Source organism: Calonectris borealis, chromosome Z, assembly GCF_964195595.1.
Source record: "Calonectris borealis chromosome Z, bCalBor7.hap1.2, whole genome shotgun sequence".
NCBI classification, from domain to species: Eukaryota; Metazoa; Chordata; class Aves; order Procellariiformes; family Procellariidae; genus Calonectris; species Calonectris borealis.
The window spans coordinates 48,157,718-48,181,727 of NC_134352.1; the positions used below are offsets into that span (position 1 = coordinate 48,157,718).

General features: G+C 38.4%; 1 protein-coding gene across 4 annotated transcripts; it reads right to left on the reverse strand.

The window, feature by feature from the left end:
* Positions 1-190: 190 nt before the first annotated feature.
* Positions 191-22,412, reverse strand: CARNMT1 (carnosine N-methyltransferase 1). 4 transcript variants are annotated; one of them, XR_012670815.1, is made up of 8 exons: positions 22,003-22,412; positions 19,125-19,320; positions 17,938-18,101; positions 10,850-10,990; positions 5,932-6,110; positions 4,433-4,542; positions 3,420-3,523; positions 191-3,135 (listed from the first exon to the last, which is right to left on the reverse strand). XR_012670815.1 is itself a non-coding variant. In XM_075136219.1 (8 exons), exons 1-8 carry the CDS (start codon positions 22,353-22,355, stop codon positions 3,034-3,036), a joined length of 1,353 nt encoding a protein of 450 aa, XP_074992320.1. In that variant the 5' UTR covers positions 22,356-22,412; the 3' UTR covers positions 191-3,033. The 4 variants fall into 4 exon arrangements, 2 of the variants coding, with proteins under 2 accessions (XP_074992320.1, XP_074992321.1); XM_075136219.1 differs by having other exon boundaries at positions 4,429-4,542; XM_075136220.1 differs by lacking the exon at positions 4,433-4,542.
* Between the last annotated feature and the right edge of the window lie 1,598 nt (positions 22,413-24,010).

The window sequence follows — 24,010 nt, forward strand, 5'->3', positions numbered from 1 at the left end:
GGCGGGCTGCCGGGGAGCGCGTGCCCGCCGCCAACCGCGAGGGCGCGGGCCGTGGCCCGGAGAGCGCCGCTGCCGCCCGCCCTCCCGCGGGGCGGCCCGCTGCCTGCAGGGCGGAGGAAGCGGGACTGGAAGAGGCAGTCAGAGCGGGATCTTACCTCGCGGTGAAGGACAGAACCAAACACGAGCGACATCACGTCACACTGCAAACTTTAATAGCAGAGAAAAACCAAGTCGCTTACACGCACTGGAAACAGCGGGAAGGTCACATGAAGGAGACGTGAAACCTCCCATTCTTACTGTCACAGCTGATTTTAGAGTGTACTACATATAAATAAAAATACAGGACACTTTACATTTGCCAAAGAAGCATTACACTGAAGATTACGCAGCATTTTATTTTACACCCGGTACCACGTACAGTTCAATAGTGACCTAAATTAAATGGTCTTGGCTTCAGCTGATAAACACCTTAAGCATTTTCCCCACCCCGTGTATACAAGCGGGAAGAACAACGTGATCACATTCAGTAATACACAATTATCCCTGTGCATAAAAATACAAGTGATGAATTTTAAGAACTCATAAATAGGACTGGCAGATAAAACACTACTAACTCATACAACTTAAAAGATTATTCTGCTTCCAACTCTTAATGCAACTGTTATAATTTAAAAAGGAAAACATGGGGAAAACTGGCATTTTCTAGATTAAAACCAGAAGCACATAATTATATACCTGAACTAAGTAAATAAAAACATATTTTCCAAAAACAACACAAAAAATGGCACTTGTGACAACATGGGGTGGCAAAGAACAAAACCACCAGAAGAAAGGATACTGACATTTGACCAGAAAGCAAGAGTTCAATTGCTTATTTGTGAAAAACAAGATCACCACGTTTCAAGTGTAACTACAGACTGGGTAGGAGGCAGAAATTGGGCAATATTGCAGACACATACACTATCAGCAACAGCATAATCCACGTTCACCTAGCCTCGTCTTATTTCAAGGAGCTTGAAAATCAAGTTAAATACTAATCATATTCCACCTAAGGAAAAAAAAAATCAGAAAGAAAGCAAAGAATCACAAAGTCCCTCAAAGAATAAATTAAATAGTACAATAAGGAAATGAAAGCAACTTTTTTTTCAATTATTTTTAGGTATGCAAGGGGTTTTATTTTCAATCTACTTGTTGCAATGGTAGTGTTTCAGCTTTACACATTTTTCTTGGAGCTGTGTAGAACTTCGACAGTTCATTTATGGAGCTAAAGCTTGGTGGTGCACTTTGAGGAAGAAGAGACAGTTCAAATAAGACTAATTTAAGCAAAGCTCTAATTGAAAACTTCTGTAGACTAAAAGCCTTTATTCTCAATAAGGATTCTGAGCAAAATGGGCACAGTACTGAACACACCCAGGCGTGTGCTCTCTTATGCAGTGTTGAAACTACAAAAAAAAAGTTTGTGTTTTCCCTCCTTGCAGACTTTCAATTTAGAAACAAAGGCACAAATTTCTGGCCTTAATGGGAAAAATCCAAAAGCCAGTAACATATCTATTTAAAGGGATGTGACTAGGACATCACCATGAAAAAAGGGACAAGAAATAATGGGAAACAAACAAGCTATTGTCCAGTGCCATTATGACCAAGTATGAAACACCCTTGATTCCTTATCATAATGTTTTTGTATTTTAAAGATATTTCTGAAAATGGATGAAAATGGTACTTAAGGTAACCAATATATTAAGAAAACGAAATGGCTAACATGACACTTCCTCTCAGCACAGTGATTATTAATTAATATTTTCTCATGTACATAACTGCTAAGTGACAGAAGATTCAGCCTCTTGTATAGTACCAGGGTTTCTGGATTAAATATTCACCTAAGCAACATCTGCCAGGAAAAAAACCCATTAGGGTAAGGAACCAAGAAGTCACAAAGGTAAAGTGCCTGAAGTTAGAAGGAAATTGCCTATTAATTGGCCTGCATATGCTGACTCAGGTAGAGATAATCAGGTTACGGTGCATATTATTTACATGTAACTTTTTTTTTCCCTTTGAGAAACAGGGATTTTTCTGTTGCACTACCTACACATGGCATGGATAACTCAGCTATGTTATCAACTTTAAAAAAAGAGCTCAAGGTGTAACGTGACTTTCTGTTAATTATGTTTAACCAAAAAAATACTGTTTCACTGTTTTGGCTTAAACAGTAAGTAGGTGACTCAAAATCAATGTATTTTAAGACATCAAAGCATCTAATATTTCGGTTTGAACACTAAGAGATTAATCAAAATTAGTGTTATTCCTGAACTGAGGTTAACATACTGCTTCTCTGTGACATGCTGCTTTTTCTTCACTCAGTACTCTGCTTTCACATAGTATTTCAAATTGCCTATAGGTTCTGTGTTTGGATTAAATTGTTAACAGTGGTACAGCCAAAGATGAGAATCTGTATAATTATCTACTTCGTTTCAGTTCCACAGAAAATGCTGTAACATTTGTAACATTTGCTGTAACATTGATGGCTATTGTATCTATCAAGAATAATTTTACCACTTTCCAATCATTTCAGAGTTCATAATTTAAGTATTTGTTTAGAAATACTTCTCTAAATGTGACACAGCTAGGACAGTAAGCACCTCTATGCATTCCTAACATCAGAGATAGAAAAAAGAAAATCATTATAAATCTATGAAAAACGAGGCAGCATATGCAGAGAATTAGCCTGATTATGGCAAACACTAAATTTTATTCTCAAAATGTTTTTGCTTTTATTTTAATGCATTCCAAAGCACAAAGACAGTGTATGTGAACATTTCCTCCTCCATTTTCACAAGTATATTACAAATATGCATGGCATAGTACATGTCTGGATAGCAATAGAGATATTAAGAAAATAGACACTATCTAAATCCTATTAGGAATAAGAAGGCACCACTGATTTGAGGTTGTGTCCAGACATCACCCAGTCCATTTTATTCTCATTTCTAGCTTTCAAGCCAACATTTTTTTCTGATTAACCTATTCAGACCACTTCTATTCTGGTTTTCTCACCACAAACAACACACATTCATAGTAGTATTTCATCATGGAGAGTTCATTCACAGTGTAAGTTGACGGTACAGATTCTTTCTCCACCTAAAAAAAAAACCAGCAGTTTTCAAAACACCTTCTCTACAAGAACTATAAAAGTTTCTCTTTATAAGAAAGAAATTGCTATACACTTACTAGATTTCATGGCCCATCTATATACTTTTTAAAAAATGAGGAAATAATTTGCAACTCACTTATAAACATTTAATTCTCCTAGAAGTTACAAGTATATGCCATTATGTTGAACTAAATTTAAGGTAAAGGTTTATTCAAAGGAGTTTGTCTGGTTTATACAATACTACTCACAGCAAAGTACAGCATCTTCTTACCTCTATATGGAATCCATATTGCAGTATAACATTTTTTATATCCTCATAGCTTAATTCTATAGAAAGTTCATTTCCCAAGTTCTCAAAGTGGTAAAGGAGAGGACCTAGAATACAAAGATACAACAGAAATGGCTATTAAAAAGACAAAAATGTTCTAAAAATCAAAAGCACATAACGAAAGTGCAAAGAATGCTTATATCCAGCCACATACTCAAACAGACAAAAGAACATATTTCTATCACTTGAATATGATTTTTATAACGAATTTCAGAATCAATGCAAAATGAAAAAAAATTACTTCAGCTGCTTATTCAACAATGAAGTCTTATTTCCTACCAGATTGTGTTTTCTCCATCCTAAAATTTCTTCAGTCTAGCATCACTGCTGTCTCTATAGAAGAGAAGGCAGGACGTGCTGTGGTCTACTCAAGAGCTCTGCTTGCATTCTGTGACTGGCCAGGACTGGTCTAGTGACTGGCTGACCAGTGACTGGCCAGTTTCTACTATACAAAATGTTTAACTCTGAGTTTTGACTGCCACTCCTTCACCATGGGAGACTTAATTTAAGTCTCTCTTCTTTTGAGCCAAGGCATACATAAATCTCATTCCCAAAACTTCTGCTTGGAAGCACAGTACAGATTAAGAAAAAAAAAATACAAAGATGTATTTATACACAAAACAAGTTCTATTTTCTTAGAAAAAGAGCAAAAAAGAATACAGGACACTACATTTGCCAAATAACAAATGTTTGATGCATGAATGCAAAACCTGCCACTGCAAAGATTTACTACTTCTATTGAAAAATCACATGGTGTTGACATGATTGTAAGTGGCAAACATCTGGACATATTCTGAACCCATCTGAGATAATTTCCAAGCCCTAGATATTTCTAGCTCTACAGAGTTTTCAGCACAGACACATTCATCCCCACTCTTTTCAAGTACAAGATGCCTGTTATGTGATCAAACATAAGTCAGGGCTAGCAGGAAGAGAGGTTGGTCACACTTGCCTACATTTATCCATATTCCTCCAGGCTTTAGTATTTTCCATATAGTATCAATGTAATCGATAACATTATGTGCTGTATCTATGAAAAAGCAAGTTGCTATGCAGTCCCACGTATCTGCATAAAAAGAGCAAATTATAGAGATTAGTTTCAATGTTTCTATCCCTGTAAAAGTTCTTCATTTAACCCCAGTATTTGTTTATACACTCAGCATTACCTTCAATTAACAACAACTGAAGGCTCTTCATTTCATTTACAAGTAAGTAAAATATTTTGGTTTATGTTAACAACAGGTAAGTTTGGGTTCGTGTGACCTATATATATGTGTGTGCGTGTATACACATACACACTCTAAAATGTTATACATACTTATTTATGCATTTTATAAAATTGTTCATACACATTATATAAAATGAGATATATTTATATTATATACTGTAAAATGTATGTATTATAACACATTTTATATAAATGAAGGCCCAAGCGTGCCTGACTCACCTGTCCTATGAACTTCATTACTACAACTGTTAGAAATACAATTGCAAAAATACTCAGTGATTTTGGGCCTCTCTAGTTAACATCTAGAGCAATACAAGTCTGTACACTGAAGTGTACTTTCACAAATCACATAGCTTTAAAACATTTTATTCAGTATCTGAATATTTCTCCAGCTGTTTTTTTATTAGTGAATTTAACACGCAGGATCTTTCAAAGTTTATCTTTTAAAGCATGAGTCTCCCTGTTTTTCTCTAAACATGTATCCTTGAAATTGCAAAAGTTTTAAATTCTGTAAATAAAAAAAAAGTCTCAATTTATACTCAATTAAGTATCAGATGTTCTAATGTAAGACAGAACCTTCAGAAAATTAAGCAACTATAAGGAAGGCTCACAGTAAAGGGCAGATCAATAGCTACATAATCCTGGTGAAAAATTGCTATGGGTCTAATAGGGACAGAAAGATGGAAACAGAAAATAGATGTCTGAGGTGATAATACAATACTGTGTAAGGAAAAAATAGTGGCTTCTAAATAGGCATGTATTAGAATATTAGACTACATACAAAAGAATTGGGTAAGTGCTACCCTTGATCAAATCCTAAATATGTAATTGGTGAAGTGGGCACTAAAGATAGTCTTCTGCAAGTTAATTCAACATTAGGTCAGTCATAAAACATTACTTCATAGCTGCAGTGAGGACAGCACAACTAACCTCGTATCACAAGAGAAAAATGAGGTTATTTGTACTGACAGAAGTCTCAATCTTTGATAATTATCATCCCCATAATGTGCCTCTGAAATATTTACTATTTGACAGTCAATAAGTGTATATTCGTTTCACTTAAAATGTACTACTACTGAAACAGTTTGAATCAACAAAAAACTCATATTTCTATTTTTTACAGTAAAGAAGTGATTAGTCCCTTCTATTTGTAATCATTAACTGTCCCATAACAAATACTCTGAAGATACAGTTACATGGACAGCCTAGAAGTTTACATTTACTCACTGCACTCGGAATAGATTTCTTGAAAATCCCCTGCTGTCATAGAGAAGTTTGAACCAGAAGGAAGACTGTGAGGATCAACATCAGGGAAATAAATTGGACGTATCTGATCAGCAGATCTTCTGTTATTGCTAAACTGATGAATCCAGGGATAAAGCTTACATGAGTTAATTTCAGAGCATCTGCAAAATACGGAAATCAGCACAATTCAGTTTCAACTAATTGCTATTATCTAGAAATATAGGAGTCAAAGAATTCCACCAACGTCCATTGTATTATTGATAAAGTTCTTGCAAAAGTTACACATTTTCTAAAGGAATTTTATTAGTTCATAACACTTCTATTTATAAATTGATGAAAAAACCAATTTTACTCTGACACACAAATTACCACCACAAAATAACTGCCTTTTTTAATTTTAAAATTTTCTTTCCCTACCTTTTACCATTTTTCCCGACTTAATTCTCCACTGAAAAGAAAATGTACAAGATTCTTTTGTAAGATTAATGAAACTTGTGATTAGGTATATTCAGTAAAGCTAAGCCTTTCTGGGCCATATTTTTTTCCATTAAAAAAAAAAAAGAAGATGAGTAACATTAGTTCTGTGAATTTTATTGGAAACATTTGTTCTCATTCTAGGCTCTTCTGTCTTTTCTGAACCATAATCATAGGGGTTTTGAAGCACAGTAGAATAAAAGCATTTGCAGATGGTAACTGAAAGGATGCTTTTAGATTTCAATACATAAATAAATCCCATTTTGCAAAGCATAGTAGTTTTGTGCTAGATGTCATTTTAAGTTAGTAACATCTGGAGTGTTGCAATTATGCTAAGTAAACGTGTCTTTGTAAAATAAAATTTGTGGGTTGACATGACCAACTAAGTCAACTCTTCTTTTAAAAAGTGAAAAAAAAAAAAGCATTAAAGTATAAAAAGCAGCTTTTCCCACAGTCCTGTAAAATCAGTTTGTAATTAAAAAATGAAGCCGTTTTCTTTCAGAGACAACAGAGGACACATCTGTCCCATAAAACACATATCATCAAACATTTCATAACTGCAAGCAATCTACCAGGTTATAGAAAGTGCACTCTTTTGGCTGGTGGATAGAAAACATCTGTGGTAAAGTCTTTGAAATAACATTTTTTACCTTCTTCATCTCAGATTTCTACTTCGTTTTTTCAGTAAAAAAAACACAAAACCAAGCTGTATTAGAGCAGCTCATCAACTGTCTCCATATATACTGAATAAAAATCAGATATATGCAGTCAAAGAAAAAAAGCAGGGAAAAAACGCTGATAACATAGGCATAATTTTCTTCAAGAAAGGCATTTCTATTTTGTTTTTTTTAAAAAAACCCACACACACAAAAAACCAAACCAAACAAAAAAACCCAAAACAAAACAAACAAAAAAACCCCCAAAAAACCACAACAACAAAAAAAACACCAAAGAACCCCCACGTTGGCCAACAAAAAGAGTGTGTTAACCATTCTAGCATTCTCCATATGCTCCCAGTCAATTTGTATTATCCTCAGAACATTTTTCTTTAACAATGAAAATTTCCCCAAAAGCACAGTAAAGAAAATAAGAGCTCTGAGTAGATTAAGAAGGACTTTTTTTTCTGAGCTATAAGGGAATGCACACCTCCCTGTATTTTTTTTCCCTAGCACAAAGTATATTCACGTAGACTTTCAAACAGTTCCAAAAGGAATTCCCAATTTAATATAAAAGACCAATCCCTCTCCATACTCAAGCTTGAAAACCTCCCTTTCCAGCTTCAGTAATTTATACTTCAGAACTAAGTACTGCAGTCCTTTACAATTCCATCCTTCCAACAAGAGATGTATGATGTAAGTTATGTTATAAAAATATCATATCTTTAACTAAGTGTGATGCACTTCAGTTTTTTCCATAGGGGCAGGGCATTTACTGTTCAACACTGAGTCGAAAGGACTGTTCTGGAAAAGATGGGTAGGTCAAATCTTACTTCTGACCACTGATTTAAAGATAAAATGGTTAACTGTTTTCATCCTAAGACATTCATGGACATGCAACAAATACAACCAAGCAGCCTTCTCAAAGTGTCAAGGATTACCCAATTATTAGCACGAATTCTACTGGTATTAATTAAAGCTTTTCTAAACTAATCCTACTCTGAGCTGGGTACAAAGTGATTTTATATTACTTCAACTGAACTTCTCAAATACTCGTAAGTGGGACTACTGCTACTGAAGGGCTGTTGGACCAAGGCTACTGACCCTGTGCTCTGAATCTCCAGCTGCAGGAAACAGCAAGTCAGCAACCAGCTGCTCGTGCCTCCTCCACACAGATAGCACCCTGGTGTTGTTTCCCCTCCAGTCAAAGGGAAGTAACATGTGTCCTGTGGCTCTAGATTGCCTGAAGATTTTGGTATGCCTTCCAGAGGCAGGAAAACAGATTATGCTTTCCACAGTTCTTGCTCTTCCAGAACATGTAAGAAATGAAGCGTGTCTGTACATCACCAATGATCACCTCTGCCATCTGTCATTATATCCAGAAATCATCTAAACACTAGAAAAATACACCAGCAACAAGAACCTTACCCATACAAGAAAAAGCACAATTTCCCATACAAGACTGCAGCAGCCTTGGAGCCATTGCAGCTTAACTGCTCCAGAGTCACTTTATCTTTAATTAGAGCTTCCTCAATGGAATAATGCACTCTCATTAATTTCAAATACTTATAGTGACCACAGTTATGCCTTGATGCACTCTCTACACAACATGCTATGCAACTTTATCCACAGTAACAAAAATTCACAATTCAAGAGAATTAAGCTTTTTTTACATGCGGAAAAATCAGCAGGTAACACATTGTATACAGAAGACTTAAGTCACTGTACCACATCTAGGAGCCCCCTGTAGTAGTTGGCTTGACACTCAATATAGTACATTGTCTTCCTAAAAATAAACCAAGGTGAGAGAAAGAAGGTGCATCCGACCCATTTGGACATGTTAGCAAAATCCTGATGTTTTTATCAACAGAAAACAAAAAATAATTAAACTAAGACTGTAGTTAAAAACTGATTTGCAAAATCCTTCTTTCTTACCGCTCTCCCTTAACTGGTATCTTCAGCTCATATTCATCATTGCTGTTTCTTCCAGTTCCAGGAAGGCAAACATGTCCATTTCAGAAGGCTAATTGGGAACAGCCACTTAAAGACTAAAATGAAGGATCCCAAAAGTCCCTAAAACCTTAATAGACATCCCAAGCCCACAATTAAATCTGGCAGAAAGGAATGCTTGGAATTCCACAGAACTGACTGAAATTCAGAGTCAGGTTAGCAGTATGCTAACAAGGAAACTTGTAACTGATAACTTGCCCAGCAAAGATGAAGATTACAGCAGCTGAGCAACACTCATTTTTGCTGTCTAAAATCTAATACTGTTAGCAAGGCTAATGCATGTACACCGCTTTGCTAAATATCTTATACAAATAGGAAACACCACATGAGCATTAGATGCTAAGAATGATTACTATTGTAAGCTAAGCATAGATCTTCAGGAGAATTCCATGTACAGGCCAAAGACTCATTATTTAAGGAAGGCAAAAAACACCTCATCAGAGGTAATCAGGGGTAAAGTTAACTTTCAGATTTGAACCACTATGACAGTTGATCAGTGAAATGAATACTTTTGTGCTGCTTTGAATAATTTGACAATTTCCAAAGAGCTTAAGAGCCAGCAGGGCTGTATAGCTAAGGACAAGAAGAATGTGACCTCTTTTCAGTAGCTGCAAGGCACTAGATCAGCTCAACTGTAATATGCAATTTCACCACCAGATGAGAATCATTTAAAAATAATGTATGAAAAAGAACAAATAAACCTCTAGCAAATATCTATTTTTCATCACATTAACCATTGCTGTTTTAAGCAGACATGCAGCAAACATAACACACAGTGTTTTCCCGTTGTTGTTTTTGAACAGTAAGCTGTAACAGATTTAAGATCATTACAGTCCGATGCGGACAATCAGCCTACAAACAGGTCTCCAAAACATTATAATACAGAATACAAGCCAATAGTTTAGGTGTTTTCAGCAAATGTGTCATTTCAGATTGGAGAATGAGTGAACTGGCAAAATCTGTCTCTCTGAACTTGGTATCAACTCCCCCAAAAAACAAAACACCCCGCCAAGACGTCTTTCATACTTCTGCACCCATAGTCTTCCCACTTTCTTTCTTAAAAGAACAGTTGCATTTGCTGCCTTCCTTCCTCTCTAACAAGTTATGAAACCAGTAATTTTCAATGCAAGTGACAGAACACCAAACACAGAAATGTCACTCTAAATTAAACCTATAAAGTGAAATTTACCACATTCAAATTTAGTGCCTCAGCTTAATTGTAAAACTATTAACTATATTTTAGCTGTTATTCAGTGACAGGACTTGCTTAAGAAGTGGTTCAGTGTGCTTCAGTGGTTGTTTTTCATGTCAAAACAGAGCCTAAAATTTTAGTATGGAATGTAATACTTTCTTTAATGGGTTTCCTCCATTACTAATCACTACCACTAAGTACCATGCACATATTAACTAACTGACACCGGTGAGATAGTGTGCATTTTAAAGAAACAGATGTGAAATAACATCACAGTAAAACCTATTCAAGATTATGCAGAAAATCTGTGGTACAATCTAGAGATTTTAAGTCTCATCACTTAAAAGTCATGCTTCCTGCTATAATTTGAGTGACTCTGATGCAATGCTTCCCTCCCCCATTTATCCCACTGACATTTTTTTCATTAAAACATTCTGGAAAGTGGTTATGTGTGTCCTGTGTTAGGACTTACAAATCTATTCTTGTGAGTTTTATTTATTCAAGTTTTTCTCATTTATAATTTTGCCTCCCTAGGTTTCAATCAGCAAGTAAAACATAAGCTATGTACCTGTTGAGTACAAAGTTAGAAGAAAAGAGCATAAAGAGGCTCCATTCATTTCCTTGGCAAGCATAACCGAGCATAGCTATCTCCCACGCCAATCTACCTAGCCCAGCACCAGGTACCAGGATATTAACTTTGGAGAAATCCCTGCAACAGAACAAAAATAATAGTTAAGTCTTTATCTGATACCTCTTAACAAAACTTACAGAGGTCCAGTCAAACATTTTTTCCCCATATACTTAGATATTATAATGTATTTCCTGTATGAATTTACTTTTTAAATGCAAACTAAGCCAGTTCTGATCAGATTGGTTAATTGTACAGTCAAAACAATTCACAGAAAATTACTCAAAAGAACATATACAACCCTCATTCAGAACACAGATCATAATTACAAACCAGTTTTTTTTTCCTGAAAACTTTTACAATTATCAAGCTAAAAATCTCTGAAATGAATTGAAGAACATTATCATATAGCACCATTTATTTTTCTACAAGGCACACTGATAACTAGTAAATATTCTAGAAATCTCCTTGATTACATTGCATGAAAAATAAACAAGTATCTTGACATCAGAAACACAAAGCAAACAACACTTCTACAAGCCAATGAGCAATTCAGACTGTAAAAACCTTTAAGTAGTTACCTTCTCAGCAACTGTGGGTTTTAAATATGTTGTTCACTGATTTCACTCAAGCACATAAAGTGACATAAGATTTCCTGAATCAAAGTACATTGCAGCTCTCTAACCCTTCACGTCCCATAACTAGGCATCAAGTTGAAAACGACCAGAAGACATCCAGCCTCTTTCAAGCAGAAAAGGCAATATATACATATTCTAACCATTAGACTTCCATCACAATGCAATCAAACCTTCACTCATACAACAAAAAACACTCCCGTGCCAAACTAAAAAGATACTTCATCTAAAAAAAAATAATTTTTCAGTTTCCAGTAGTGAACAAGATTTCTAATTTCATATACCAAAAAAACAAGTTTTGCATGTCACCTTCAAAGACAAAACATTCGTGTATCAATTTATATGTAACTAAATGAAGGAAGCCAAAATCGTCACTTCCAAACATATGATGAAAGAACGCAAAATGCAAAGCCTTGGACTACATAAAAATTCAGGATGCCAAGAAGGGTTCAAAAGACTTAGCACGCTGCATAAGCATGAAGATGAGTGAGGGAATTATGTGAATTCTGAAAAGTAGTACATTTCTGAAGACTATTACCCAAAAACAAAAGCAAGCATTATTCTTTTCTAAAGGCCACACAAACTAACAAAGGAGCTTTTTGGTTTGTGGCTTAATCATGTAATTAGTGAAGCCTCCCAAACGGAAAATCAAAGTTGTTCTCTTTCCTGATTTTCATTTTCATTCCATTATACTTTCAGATTCTTTGTTTTCTGATTAACAAGAAGCAGGAAAACAAGACTTTGCTATTATTTAAGAGCATTCCTGTGAAGCAACGGTTCTCCTTACCTCTCTTCTACATGGAAAGCCAAAAGAAAGCTAGCCAGGAAGCCTTACTGAAAAAAGAAAGATTAATTCAGGGGAAAACTACTTGCTCAAGATGGAATTTTTGAAAATAGGGACCCTGAAGGAAACGGAGGAAGAAAATCCACTTTCTGGGAGAAGCTAGAAAAGCCTCAACCTTACAGCTTTTTCCATGCATAGTAGTATATCTATTCACTGTTATTCCAAATGTATTTCTAACCTAGTCTACTTCTTCATTTCCTTACAATTTAACTTTATTTATGAAATATTTAGACTACCTCTACACAGATTTTTGCACCTCCACATGGACACTTCTACAATGAGTGGGTTGAAAAGCCTTACGCCACTTCCAAGATTATCATACATTGATTAGAAAAGACAATTTTCTTAAAACAACCTAATAACAAGGAGCTATGCAGGTGTAATCACATTTTGAAATCTGCACCTTTATTCATCCTAAAACAAGATAAAGCCTCTAACAGGCAAGTGAGTTGATTTTAAATTGCTTCTAATTGTCTTGTATCTTTTTATTCACAATATAAATTTGTATCTCTGAACTAATTTTCCCAATTCTCTCTTAGAAAACAGTTGATTTTAACTGCACTTTCCTTTGCACCATTATTAAGGGATTGAAGTCCCTCTGGAAACTTGTTAGCAATTTGATTTCTATCTATCTCTTCATATCAGTTGCTAGGGTCTGGTGCTGGCCACCAACTTTGTTTCAGCACACAGAGAACAGCTATTAGAATACAATATAATCAAATCTGGTCGACTAACATTGACACTAGCCTTCCAAAATGGTTCAAGAGCATTTTTTTAATCTATGGTGAGAGAAATCAGGTATGTGGCAACTTACTGTATAAAAAGTAGTGACTGTTGATAGTGTCCTGCTATCAAAAAAACCCGCTCAAACACCTTTTCCTTTTCAAGACTTAAAAGGAATTGTTAGTGATAAACTGTTGATGAATTTCAGAAAAATTAAGGTATGAAACCAGTGGTAGTGGGAACACTCCAATGCACTATTTTATGCTAATTTTTGAATCATTAGAACCGCTAAAAATTTTTAATTGCATATAAACTGCTTTTTTAATGGCTAAACAGTCGTAAGAGAATTTAGGAGGCTAGGAAAATTTGCTTTCCTCTGGTGGATATGTAATTGCAGCAGTAGCAAAGACAATTTAAAAAAAAAACAAACTGTGGTATAACCCAAGGTTATCCACAGTGAAACTAGCCTTGAACTAGCCAGCAGCAGCAGGATTTCTACGACACAGATCTCAAACTGGTAAGGAACGTAAATGGGTATCCAACAAGTACCCATTAAAAACCTGTAGGGCAATAGGGAAGAAACACTGGCCTGTTAACCTGACAGCTGTGGGGAGAGGAGGCTGGCCAAAGAGCAGGGAAGAGGGCTGCATGGTACTGTTTGCCTCAACTATTGAAACTGCAGCAGTCTCTTGAAAAGACAGTGGAGAAATACCAGAAACAACTAAAATCTGTCATGCCATCATTGTACTGCATTTTGCAATGTGATATTTTTTCAGCTTTTAGAAGTTTAATGCTATTAATGAAGATTTTAACTTGGTGTCCCTTTTTAAGGGAAAAGTTATACATGATAAAAATAGAGGCTTCTTATTTTATGCCTATTGTGCTTTAACAAAAAAATGATGGTGCTGAAGGGGTAAACTGAAGTTCAGCAAACCACAAACCTCATTTTCATAAACCAAACACTGCAATTCAATGTTAGCTAATGATAATAAGTGATAAGAAATATACAGCCCCCACACAGAAGATCAGTGGAAACATCAGCATAGAATCACACTGTGGGATTCCTTCTTTCCTGATACCTTATCTCTGTAATGTCTGTAAATTTAGATAGTGAACAGATCCAATTGTCAGTATGGTATTTTTCATTTTTTTTACTGTAATCATATTTTCAGAGATCTTTTTTTAAAAGACAACTACTTTTCAAATAAAATAATGAAGGTAGCTAAAAAGCACAATCATTTGAAGAGCAACTCTTCTCCAAACTTAGCAGTTGAGGTTTACATACTTCCACGTAAAGACCCGCAAAGCCTTCAGTGGACTGCAATAACAGTGAAGATATAGTTCACTCTTAAATCCAATGTTTATATCAAAGTTTAGGCTAAGCATAAATTTGGACGAGATTAAAAACCCTGCAAGGACAGATGGATTTTATATAGAGTTAAATAAAATTCGTATAAAGCAAAAATTTTATCATCACTATAAATGTGACTAAGCGCATTCAAGAAGTATAGCCAACCTTGGCCTTAGGACTAGTAAGCTACGTTTTTCAAATATAAAGGAAACTAACACTAGTGACTTCTTTTGGACTGTCCTGACAGTATCCTGGAAAATGCAATCAATTGCTGGACAGCATAACAGATTTAAATTTCAAGTTATAGGTGGTTCCAGAGGCCAAGTTAATAAATAAAAGAAAACTTTGGAGAAAATATCTAAGTTTACCGTTCTTGGCCATAATTAACTAAAAAGTTAACTATTTCTTTCGTTCCTTTTGGACAAGATGCTGACGATTTTTACATCCTTTCATGTAAGTAGGAAGGTAACAGCAGCAGTAAAAGAAAATAAAGACAACAAAAGAAAAGGGGAATTCGAAAACAAATATATCCGTATGCTTATTTAGATTTTCAACTTAATGTTTCCCCGTAAAAAAGCTTTAACAAACACATTCCATCAAGAAATAAAAATATATCTATGTTTTACTCTTTTCTCCTACAGAAAGCAGTGATCATGGTTCATTCAGATCCAAGAAATCCAAGAAATTCAAATGGCTTCATCAAAAGGTAGACAGCATTATAGAGACCCTGTGAGCTGAAACACTATTAAATTCCAAAAAGAATAACGAAGAAAATCCAGAAGTTCCTCAGGAAAACCTTATCTCGTGGAACTTCACTTAAAACTGCTTTGTAGATCCTACTAACAGATCCTGTGTTAAGGTGCTAAGCAGAAAGAAGGAATTATTTCTGAAGAGGTATGGGAAACAGAAACAGGTTTTGCCATTTTATTTTTAAATTACAGTCTTGTCAGAAGACTGGACTGAAACACAAGATAGCAGTAGCACTTCTGAAAGACTGTTCTAATTTACAGCTGCTTTCAACCATTACTTGTACCTCTTCTGCTTCCCAGAAGAGCAAGCATGTAGAGTACTTCACTTCTTTTCCTGTTCTTTGCGTACCAACTGAACCAATACGTGCCAATCTTACAAAGGGCAGAACAAACAACACGTGCATGCATGAAGCGAAATGTACTTGAATAGTTTCAAAAAATTTAAACTCCTTTTTCACATGATTCCAATGCATGGAATCAATAATGTTAAAAAATGTTAACTAGAAACTGAACGTACAATTCCATTGAAGCCATTAAAAAGTAAAAGGTGACTCGTACTGACAGTTTTAAATTTAAAAAGATTTATTTCTCCATCTTTTTCAATGCAAAATACATCTAGACAAAGCTGTTTTCATCACCCAGTGCCAACAATACACTTTTTCTCCAGCACTTTCATTTCATCATCTCAGGAGACTTCAGCACTCCGGGCTACAAAAGGGAATTCTAAAGAAACGGAAAGCTGCACTCCAAGGTTCCATCTACAGGCTGTGTTCCCGCATTAGCGGCCATAGCCAGTCCTCTCTGGGGGAAACAGACTTTGCACACGCTATACACAACAGCCAGAAAAACTTCACTATGGTCAGTTCAGGCCCTGTCCATCCCTTCAAACAACTGATCCCCTCCAAAACTGTAAAAAAAGGAATCAGACTGACCAGCCAGCCTGCCCTGCTAGGGAAGTTACTTCTTGCACAAGGATGAGGTGGCACTGCTGGTTAAGCCTGGTAACACACAAACAGACAGGCCCTTCTGAACAACTCTCCTCCGTGCTCAAAGAGGTAATTACACCCAAGTAGGAGAGCCTCCGGTCACTAGGAAAAAAAGCGAGCTGACGACAGTAAGAAACAATATGTGAACAGAGAAAAGGTTTTACGTTAGTGCTACAACAGCTTCATAATGATAATGCACATTAAACTTTTCAATAGGTAGGTATGCAATACACATTTTATAAATAAAAAAAATGTTTCATTTGACAAACTCAAACTTGTAGTAGAGGTGTTTGATCTATACAGTGATGTTTTGAGATTTCTGTAGAGACAAAAACCACCCAACTGGTATTTCAGAGCCATTACAACAGGGACAGAAGCACTGTCACATCAGTTGTGTTTGACAACAACAACAACCACCACCACCAGAATTCCTGGTAAAGAAGCACAAAGCTATCAACTTCAGATTCACCCAATCTGTTACCACATGTTGCTTCCTAATACCAACTGGAGGTTTTGAAATAGAGTTCATTGATGATAAATGTAAAAGTCAAGATTTTCCAACTTCAATCATGCATCTCTTAAGATTTTACATAAGTTACCTCTCCTATAACTCTCCTAGCTTTAAAAAGTAGCATACAGAGAAAAAGATGAACTACTAAGATTAGAATGATTACTTTCAAAACTAACTATGACTTTTCCTACAGATCTGCACATCAGAAGTACACCAGGTAACCTGTAGCACTGAATTCATTTTCATCTTATGGAGGGCACTATTAGCACTAAAAACATTGCAGAAAGTTCACCTTCAGATAAAATCTGAAAGTTCACCTTCAGCAAATTAAAAGATGGCTAGTGGAAGGTACAAGTGCATTATTAGCAATTACTGAGAAAGAAGAAACCCCACAGTAATACCGAGTTATATCAAACCTAAGTTCTAACCTGTTACATTTATGAGTACAAAGTTCACAGATTTCCCCATTATAAGAGTGTTAAATTTAAAATGAAATGTACTTTATGATGACTGGGCTGACTAAATGGCAGAACCATTAAACACAGAATTCTTACAACAGTTGTATCTTCTGAGATTCTACCAGTACACTTCTACTTAAAGTTACCTAAAAAACCTCACACCAATTACTATTTCGGTGGTGTTAACAAGCAGTTACAAAGCTACTCTCATACATGCAGCAAAGCTTTTTTAAGACTTGCCTTGTAACATGTGTCTGAAACCAAGGCTAGAATTAAGTATTTGCAGGGTAAATTCTTAGTGCAATAAAACTGTGCTAGAGGTTAAGAGTCTTCTTCCCTCCTTCCACCATGAAGGGCAATACTCATACTTGCTGCTGTCGCAAGGGTCCTTCCCTTTATCTGCAGCACACGCACTCTGAGAATCCGCTAACCTGCAAACTTTACCTCACTGAGCACAACTGAGTTAACTTCACAACCTCCTGAGGTCTCTTACTCGAAAAGTTAACAGATATCCCGTTACATCAAGCTGCAGGGAAAAAAAAAAAAATTATTTCTGGTTTACCTGGTATTCCTTTGTGAAGTTTATGATTATGCTCTTTTTCAACACCTTGTATTAGAAACAAAAACTTTCTTGATTAAAAAATAAATTCCACTGCATTCACAGTAATTTCTGTACTTTTAAATCCCAACTTTTCATTACTCCATAAAAACTTCGTTAGATTTGTGCAACAGTGTATGCCCACATAAAAATAAGTCTTAAAACACTATTACCATCTTTCTTTTGGAAAGTTCTTTACAATTTCACTAATGATTGGCTGGTAGCAGGAATCTCTCTCAGGCTTTCCCTCTTCACTCCAGTCTCTCACAAATTGTTTCAAAGTGGATTTTAATTTATCCATGTCAAATGTTGAAGCTGGTGTAATCTTCCCTCTTCCCTGATTAAAGTGGGGGGAAAAAAAGAAGTTAGTGGAAAACGTACCAAGTATCTTTAGTCTTGGGGGGAGGGGGAGAGCGGAAGGTAAATTATAATCAGACAAAAGCCATGCTATAAGGGCTGTTGGGAGTTTTAGCTGACAAAGCACTCGTCTTTCACTCCTGCGACCAGGGCTCAAATCCAACCTAGAATCCTGAACAAATTGAGTTTGCTGGTCTCAGTTCGGCATCCAAGAGACCAGGTTCCACATCACAAAACCATACATTGTATGGCATAGCAGAGCACAACTGGTAGTCCTTAATCAGGAAAGGACCAGGGCTGAGCTAGTGCAGAGGCTGAACTGCTTACCCTGAGAAGAGGATCCCTTTAGGTACTGATGAGGCAACACCAGGAAGCTCACATTAGAGCTGCCCATTACTGTACCTTGCCTGCAGATACCAAAAAAAGGACTCCAGTTTCCATCTCTGCCAGTCTTTTAAGTCTGAGTGCAATTTTTTTTGATAGAGATGTCACACTGAAAAAGCAGGTAAGTAGTGAAAAAGTTTTTACAGATTATAACATCAAAAATACTTTGCCCATCTAAAATTGTAACTGGTTTAGAATGCCATAACATATAATAACCTACAGAAAGACAGACCATACCATTTATGCTCTACATAGTTAACTGAAAAAATAACTTCAAAATGTAACCAGGGTAGAGCTAGAACTGTGGAGTGAAAAACTGCTTTTTTACAGTGTAAAAAATCACTTTTTTACGTGATTACTGTCATTTGCCAGATTCACAATTAGTTTTCTTAAGTGTAACTACAACGACTAACAACAAATAGTTTTATAAAACAACAGCTCTACAAGATGCAAAAGCCAAGAGTGAGAACATGTAAGCAAACAGGAAGTAAGGAAGGAGAAAATAAAGAAGTCAAAAGGAAAGAAAGTTGGAGGCCTAAAGGTATGAAAAACAAATGTAGAAAATCCCAAAGCGTACAGAATTTAATTTTGAAGTATGAAAAAGTCCATTTTAACATACGTCTTCTCCATATTCTTTATTTTCAAACATATGAACGCAGTCATTCACAATGGTCTGTAGTATCTCTTGATTATGATCAATGCACTTCCGAATTCTGTCAAGGTGAGGAAGGAATTGAGGAAGAAGACTCTGTTGGTTAGCTGGGAGAGATTTAAACTGCCTCTCTGTTCTGTTCACTCGTTCATGCATATTCGTTCTAAAAAGCAAAAAATTTAAGGTCTTTAGATATTTAGAAGCAATACATGCACTAAATATAAATAATTCACTCTAAGCTACTCCAATTACAATTATTCATTTTTCTAGACACAGAAAGTGATCAGACTTTGTAATTCCTTACTAGAGAACAAGTTTTCAAGATTTTTTTAGGCAAAAATGTTTGTTTTACGTTCTAGTTCTACATTGCTACTCTTTGTAACATGTTGCAGTTTAAGAGGACCATTGTTTTCTTCTTGCAGTTTCATCACCAGCCACTCATTTCCAGCACAGGTGATCACTACCTCAATACATGGATCTACAAAATTTCATGAACAATCAGCCCCCAAACCCATCAAAACCAGCCAGATTGTTTCACAAATCCAATTTAAATTGAATGAATAGCTGAATGCTGTGATAAACTTTAGCTACAGAAATAACGAGATGTGGAGTGGGAATAGGGGTCCTCAAAATCAATTGTTTCTGAAAGAACCATAAGAGTCACAGCTGGACCATACCGAAGATCTGGCAGCCACACTAAGATACTAAACTACCTTCTTTTAACAGCATATTCCCCCCACGTATGAGTACTGTGAATTTGATCATGTAACTGATCCAAGCTAAAAATAACTCTTCCATTTCCCCAAAATAAAAGTTCCATAAAAAAATATACTGCCAAGAGGTCTGCTTTTTTCTTTCCTCTTCCTTCTCTTCACCCAGAACAGTTCTGCCCTCCACCTTGTTCCAGCACTCACCAGGCCTGCCACAAAGCTCTTTTAACTTGCTAACCCTGAAGAGACCTGTATAGCTTTTGCTAGATTTGATTTCTGTCAGTTCAGGAAGTCAAGTTGGCTAAGCACAGTCATAAGGACTCTAGAGAGAGAGAGCATAAAGCCAGGACAAGGGATACTGCCCCTTTTGGCAGCAGCAAATCATTTTATCAAGTCAAGTCATACTGCAGCTTCTCAAACTCTTGTGTCAGCATACAGCAGCACAGAGTTGAAAACCAGCCACCAGACAGAGTAAGGTGCAATTGCTGCAATTTTAGTTATAACCCCAGCCTGGAAATTTGACCACTTAATACCTCCAATGTTACATATGAGCTGCTGAGAAGGTCATGTTCACTGCAATAGGTACAACGGTTTAAAATTACGTTTAAGAACAAAAAACAGAAAAGGAACAGTAATATAATCTCCTTTAAAGTTTTATCAGAAAAATTCTTTGAACCATAATCCTCCACCCTTTCATGTTGAATTGCAACCTTCTTAGCAGAATGAATAATTCACTGAAATCAGAAGAACTACGCACAAAGAATAAAGTTAAGTCCGTATGTCTCCAGGAGAGAAGAACTTTAATGTGAACTCATCTGAAAGTGTGTTATTGCCTTACTCGTACAGACATTTCCAATTAAATTATTTTTAACTACCAAGATATGTAATTTGACTTAAATTCGGAGCTTTGTTTCTTTGAGACAGCGGTAATTTAATTCAATTTCTGTACTGGAAATTCGAGTCATATCCTTTTGTTATGTGTTTACGGAAGTATTCAGAATCACATTTGAGCATGAGGTTGACAAAGATATTCCCAGCTTCTAAGGCCTGACGATACAATTACATACTGATATAAGTAGATTACAGTTGTCTGTTGTGCTAATAGTAATAATTAACATGAAACTGAATTGGAGAATTCAGATTGAAAGAGATATCGAAGTGTCATCTAGACCAACCTCCTGCTCAAATACTAGTCCTGGAAAACAAAACAACCAAAGATATAAAAATAGCAAACAGAAGAAATACTCTAAATATCACCCACTCCTTCCAGGAACCTCACTGTCATGTAAATTATACTTATATTGCACTGACAAAAAGCGTCCATCACATAGTAAGAATCACATGGTGGGGGTTTGTCCACTGAAGTATATAAGTATGTAGCGTAGCTACATCCCAGATCTGCTTACCAAACCTAAAGTAATAAGAGACAGTTAACCAAAATACTGCAGAGGACTGGACTTTTTCAGCTAGTCCCCCCCACCCCGCTATTTGAGTAACTTTTGTTTCTTCTTCCATTCAATGGATTCAGCTATAAAGTCGGGTTCCCCCCCCCCCCGCTTTGTCTCATTCCCATGGGGCCATCAAGCCCTTTTCTGACTAGACAAATGACTGGAAAACTAAAGTTATAGCAAAATGGCATTCATTAGCTCTATCAACAGGTCTTATCTCTCGTGCAAATTAACGCATCTTTCAAGAATTCCCCCAATAATCGAAACACCATTTGCATTTCTTTGCCAGCAGGAGCTACTATTGTTTTGAGTACTTTACAGCGTCTTAAAGCATTTTATCTTATAAAAAGAGACCTTTTACATCCTTTTCACATGTGCCATACTTTGAGATGGTTTGGTTTGTGTTTTGTTTTTTTTTTATGCTTCCTAACTGCCAAAGATATGGAGGTGTCCTTTCCTGACTCGGGCTTCCGCACCCCGCTAGAGGCACGGCGCCCCCCACCGAGGACAGACCGAGGGAGGCGGCCACACCACACCACAAGCAGGGCAGAGCGAAGCGCTCTGGAAGCCAGGCGCCCGGAGGGCCGCCCACCCGGCCGGCGAGCCCCTCACCCCCGCGAAGGCAGGGCGGCGGAAGGGAGGGGACCCTCGCAGGGCCTCACACGCAGGGTGGCAGGTCTCGGTTACCCGTAGTATCGGAAGGCGTTGATGATCCTCCGGAAATGCTCCCGCTCCAGCCGCTCCTCCTCCACCTCCTCCTCCACCCTGGCTGCCGTGGCCGCCGCCGCCAGCACCCTTGGCTCTTGCGGCTGCCGCCTCCGCCGCTCGTCGCTCAGGGAGGCCGCTTGCTCCACCTCGGGCTCGCCACCCCCGCCGCCCGCGCTCTCTCCCGGCCACGGCAGCTGCTCCCGCTCCTCCTCGTGGCCCCGCCGCAGCCCCCTGCGCATCGCCTTGGCCGGCGGATCCCTCTCGCCTGCGGGACGCGGCGGCAGCGGCGGCGGCGGCTGCGCTTTACGGGACACAGCGCACGTGGCCGACATCCCCGCAACTGCTGCCGCCAGCGGTGCCGCCCGCCGCGCACGCTCCCTCGCTCACTTCCGGCGCGGGGCGGAGGGGGTGGCCCGGCGCGCGCCAGCGGTCCCGGCAGTATCGCGAGAAGACGGGCGGCGGCAGGCGCAGGCGCGCTCCTGCCGGCGGGGGCCGGGGCAGGGGGGGCGGCGGCAGCGAGGCCTTTGGCGCGTACGTGGAGAGGGTGCGTGCGGGCCCGGCTTCTCTGGGCTCCTCACGCCACAATTAAAAGCACAAGTTCAGCAGCGGGTGAGCCGCAGCTCTCGCTGGGCAGGCCGCGGGCCTCCACCGGGTCGGCTGCTCCAGGTTGCGGCAAGGTACGCGCCCAGCCCCGCGCAGCTGCCAGCCGCAAGCGGTGAGGTGGCGGTGCTGGCGGGAGGCAGGGCCACGAAGGGAGCTCTGCCGGTGCCTCTGCGCCGGACTAACGCCGGATCACGCTTCCTGAAAGCAAGCACGGGGACCAGTTGCGGGGAGAGAAAAGCAAGGAGGCAAGTTAGGCGGCGTCTGGCAATGCACGATACTAGATTCCCCCCCGCAATAACACGCTTTCGCCCTGACAATTGAGCGCGTCCTCCTCCACAGGACAAAACTTCTTTGACCTGGTGCTGACACCCTCCGTGTGTCCTGCATCACGTCACCGTGCTGCTTTCCAACTGGCTTTCAGAAGAGGCAGGTCTTACCGGGGGGCCTCCTTTGCAAGGGCCCGTCCCTTCTCAGTTTGAGACCCTGAAGAGCGCTGTCCTACACCGCTCTTCTGTCTAAAGACACGCAGATGCGGTAGTCTTTTAGTACACCACATAACGTAACAGCGGAACAGGAGAGAGAAGTTCCTTGGCACACCGACCTTCTCTCTGTGGAAATAGGAGCATCAGCCTGCTAATGGAAACACTCTCACTTTACTCTTAATTTTTTCCAGTTTTCTTTGTTCTCACACTGCTCTGAAGTACTTTCTTACATGGAGAAATAAATGCGTGAGTACAACTTAAAATGATGGTTGGTTGTACTGGTTGGTTCCAGAGGAACATAAGGGATCCTTTTACGAATTAAGAAGGATAGGAAGCGAAGGCGTAAGACTCAATGGGCTCCTCTCAGGAGGAGGAAGAATTTCAGTATTGGCAGTCCCTGAGTGATTTTATTCAGCAAGTTTAGGTGCGATGCAGAGGAGAGAATGAACAATGAAATCACCCAAGTTCGCAGATGATACTGAGCCCTGGGACAACAGTGCTAATCAAATGGGGACCCGACGCAGTGGAGGCCTGCTCAGGAGTGAAGCTCAAAGGAAAGCACCGCAGGGGTGGATAATAAAATTTGCACTGATTAACATACCAAACATATGCAATGTCCTGTTTTGCTCATTAGTGAACTTGCTGATGTAATGCAGGTGCTGCTGTCCAAATTCCAAGATCCACCGCTGGCTGTCATGTTGGCACCTGCGCAAGGGTATGTGCAGCTGCAGGTGGAGTGAACTACCCCAGGTTACCGTGACAAGGACATAAGACAAGTTTGGGACTCTGCATACTCAGGTGGGGGAGGTAAACTGTTCTGGGTGACTCTAACAAAGCCACCTCATGCCCTACGCATGGTGAGCCAGGCTGTCCCCCCTTTGTGAAGAACTGCAGCCCGTGGG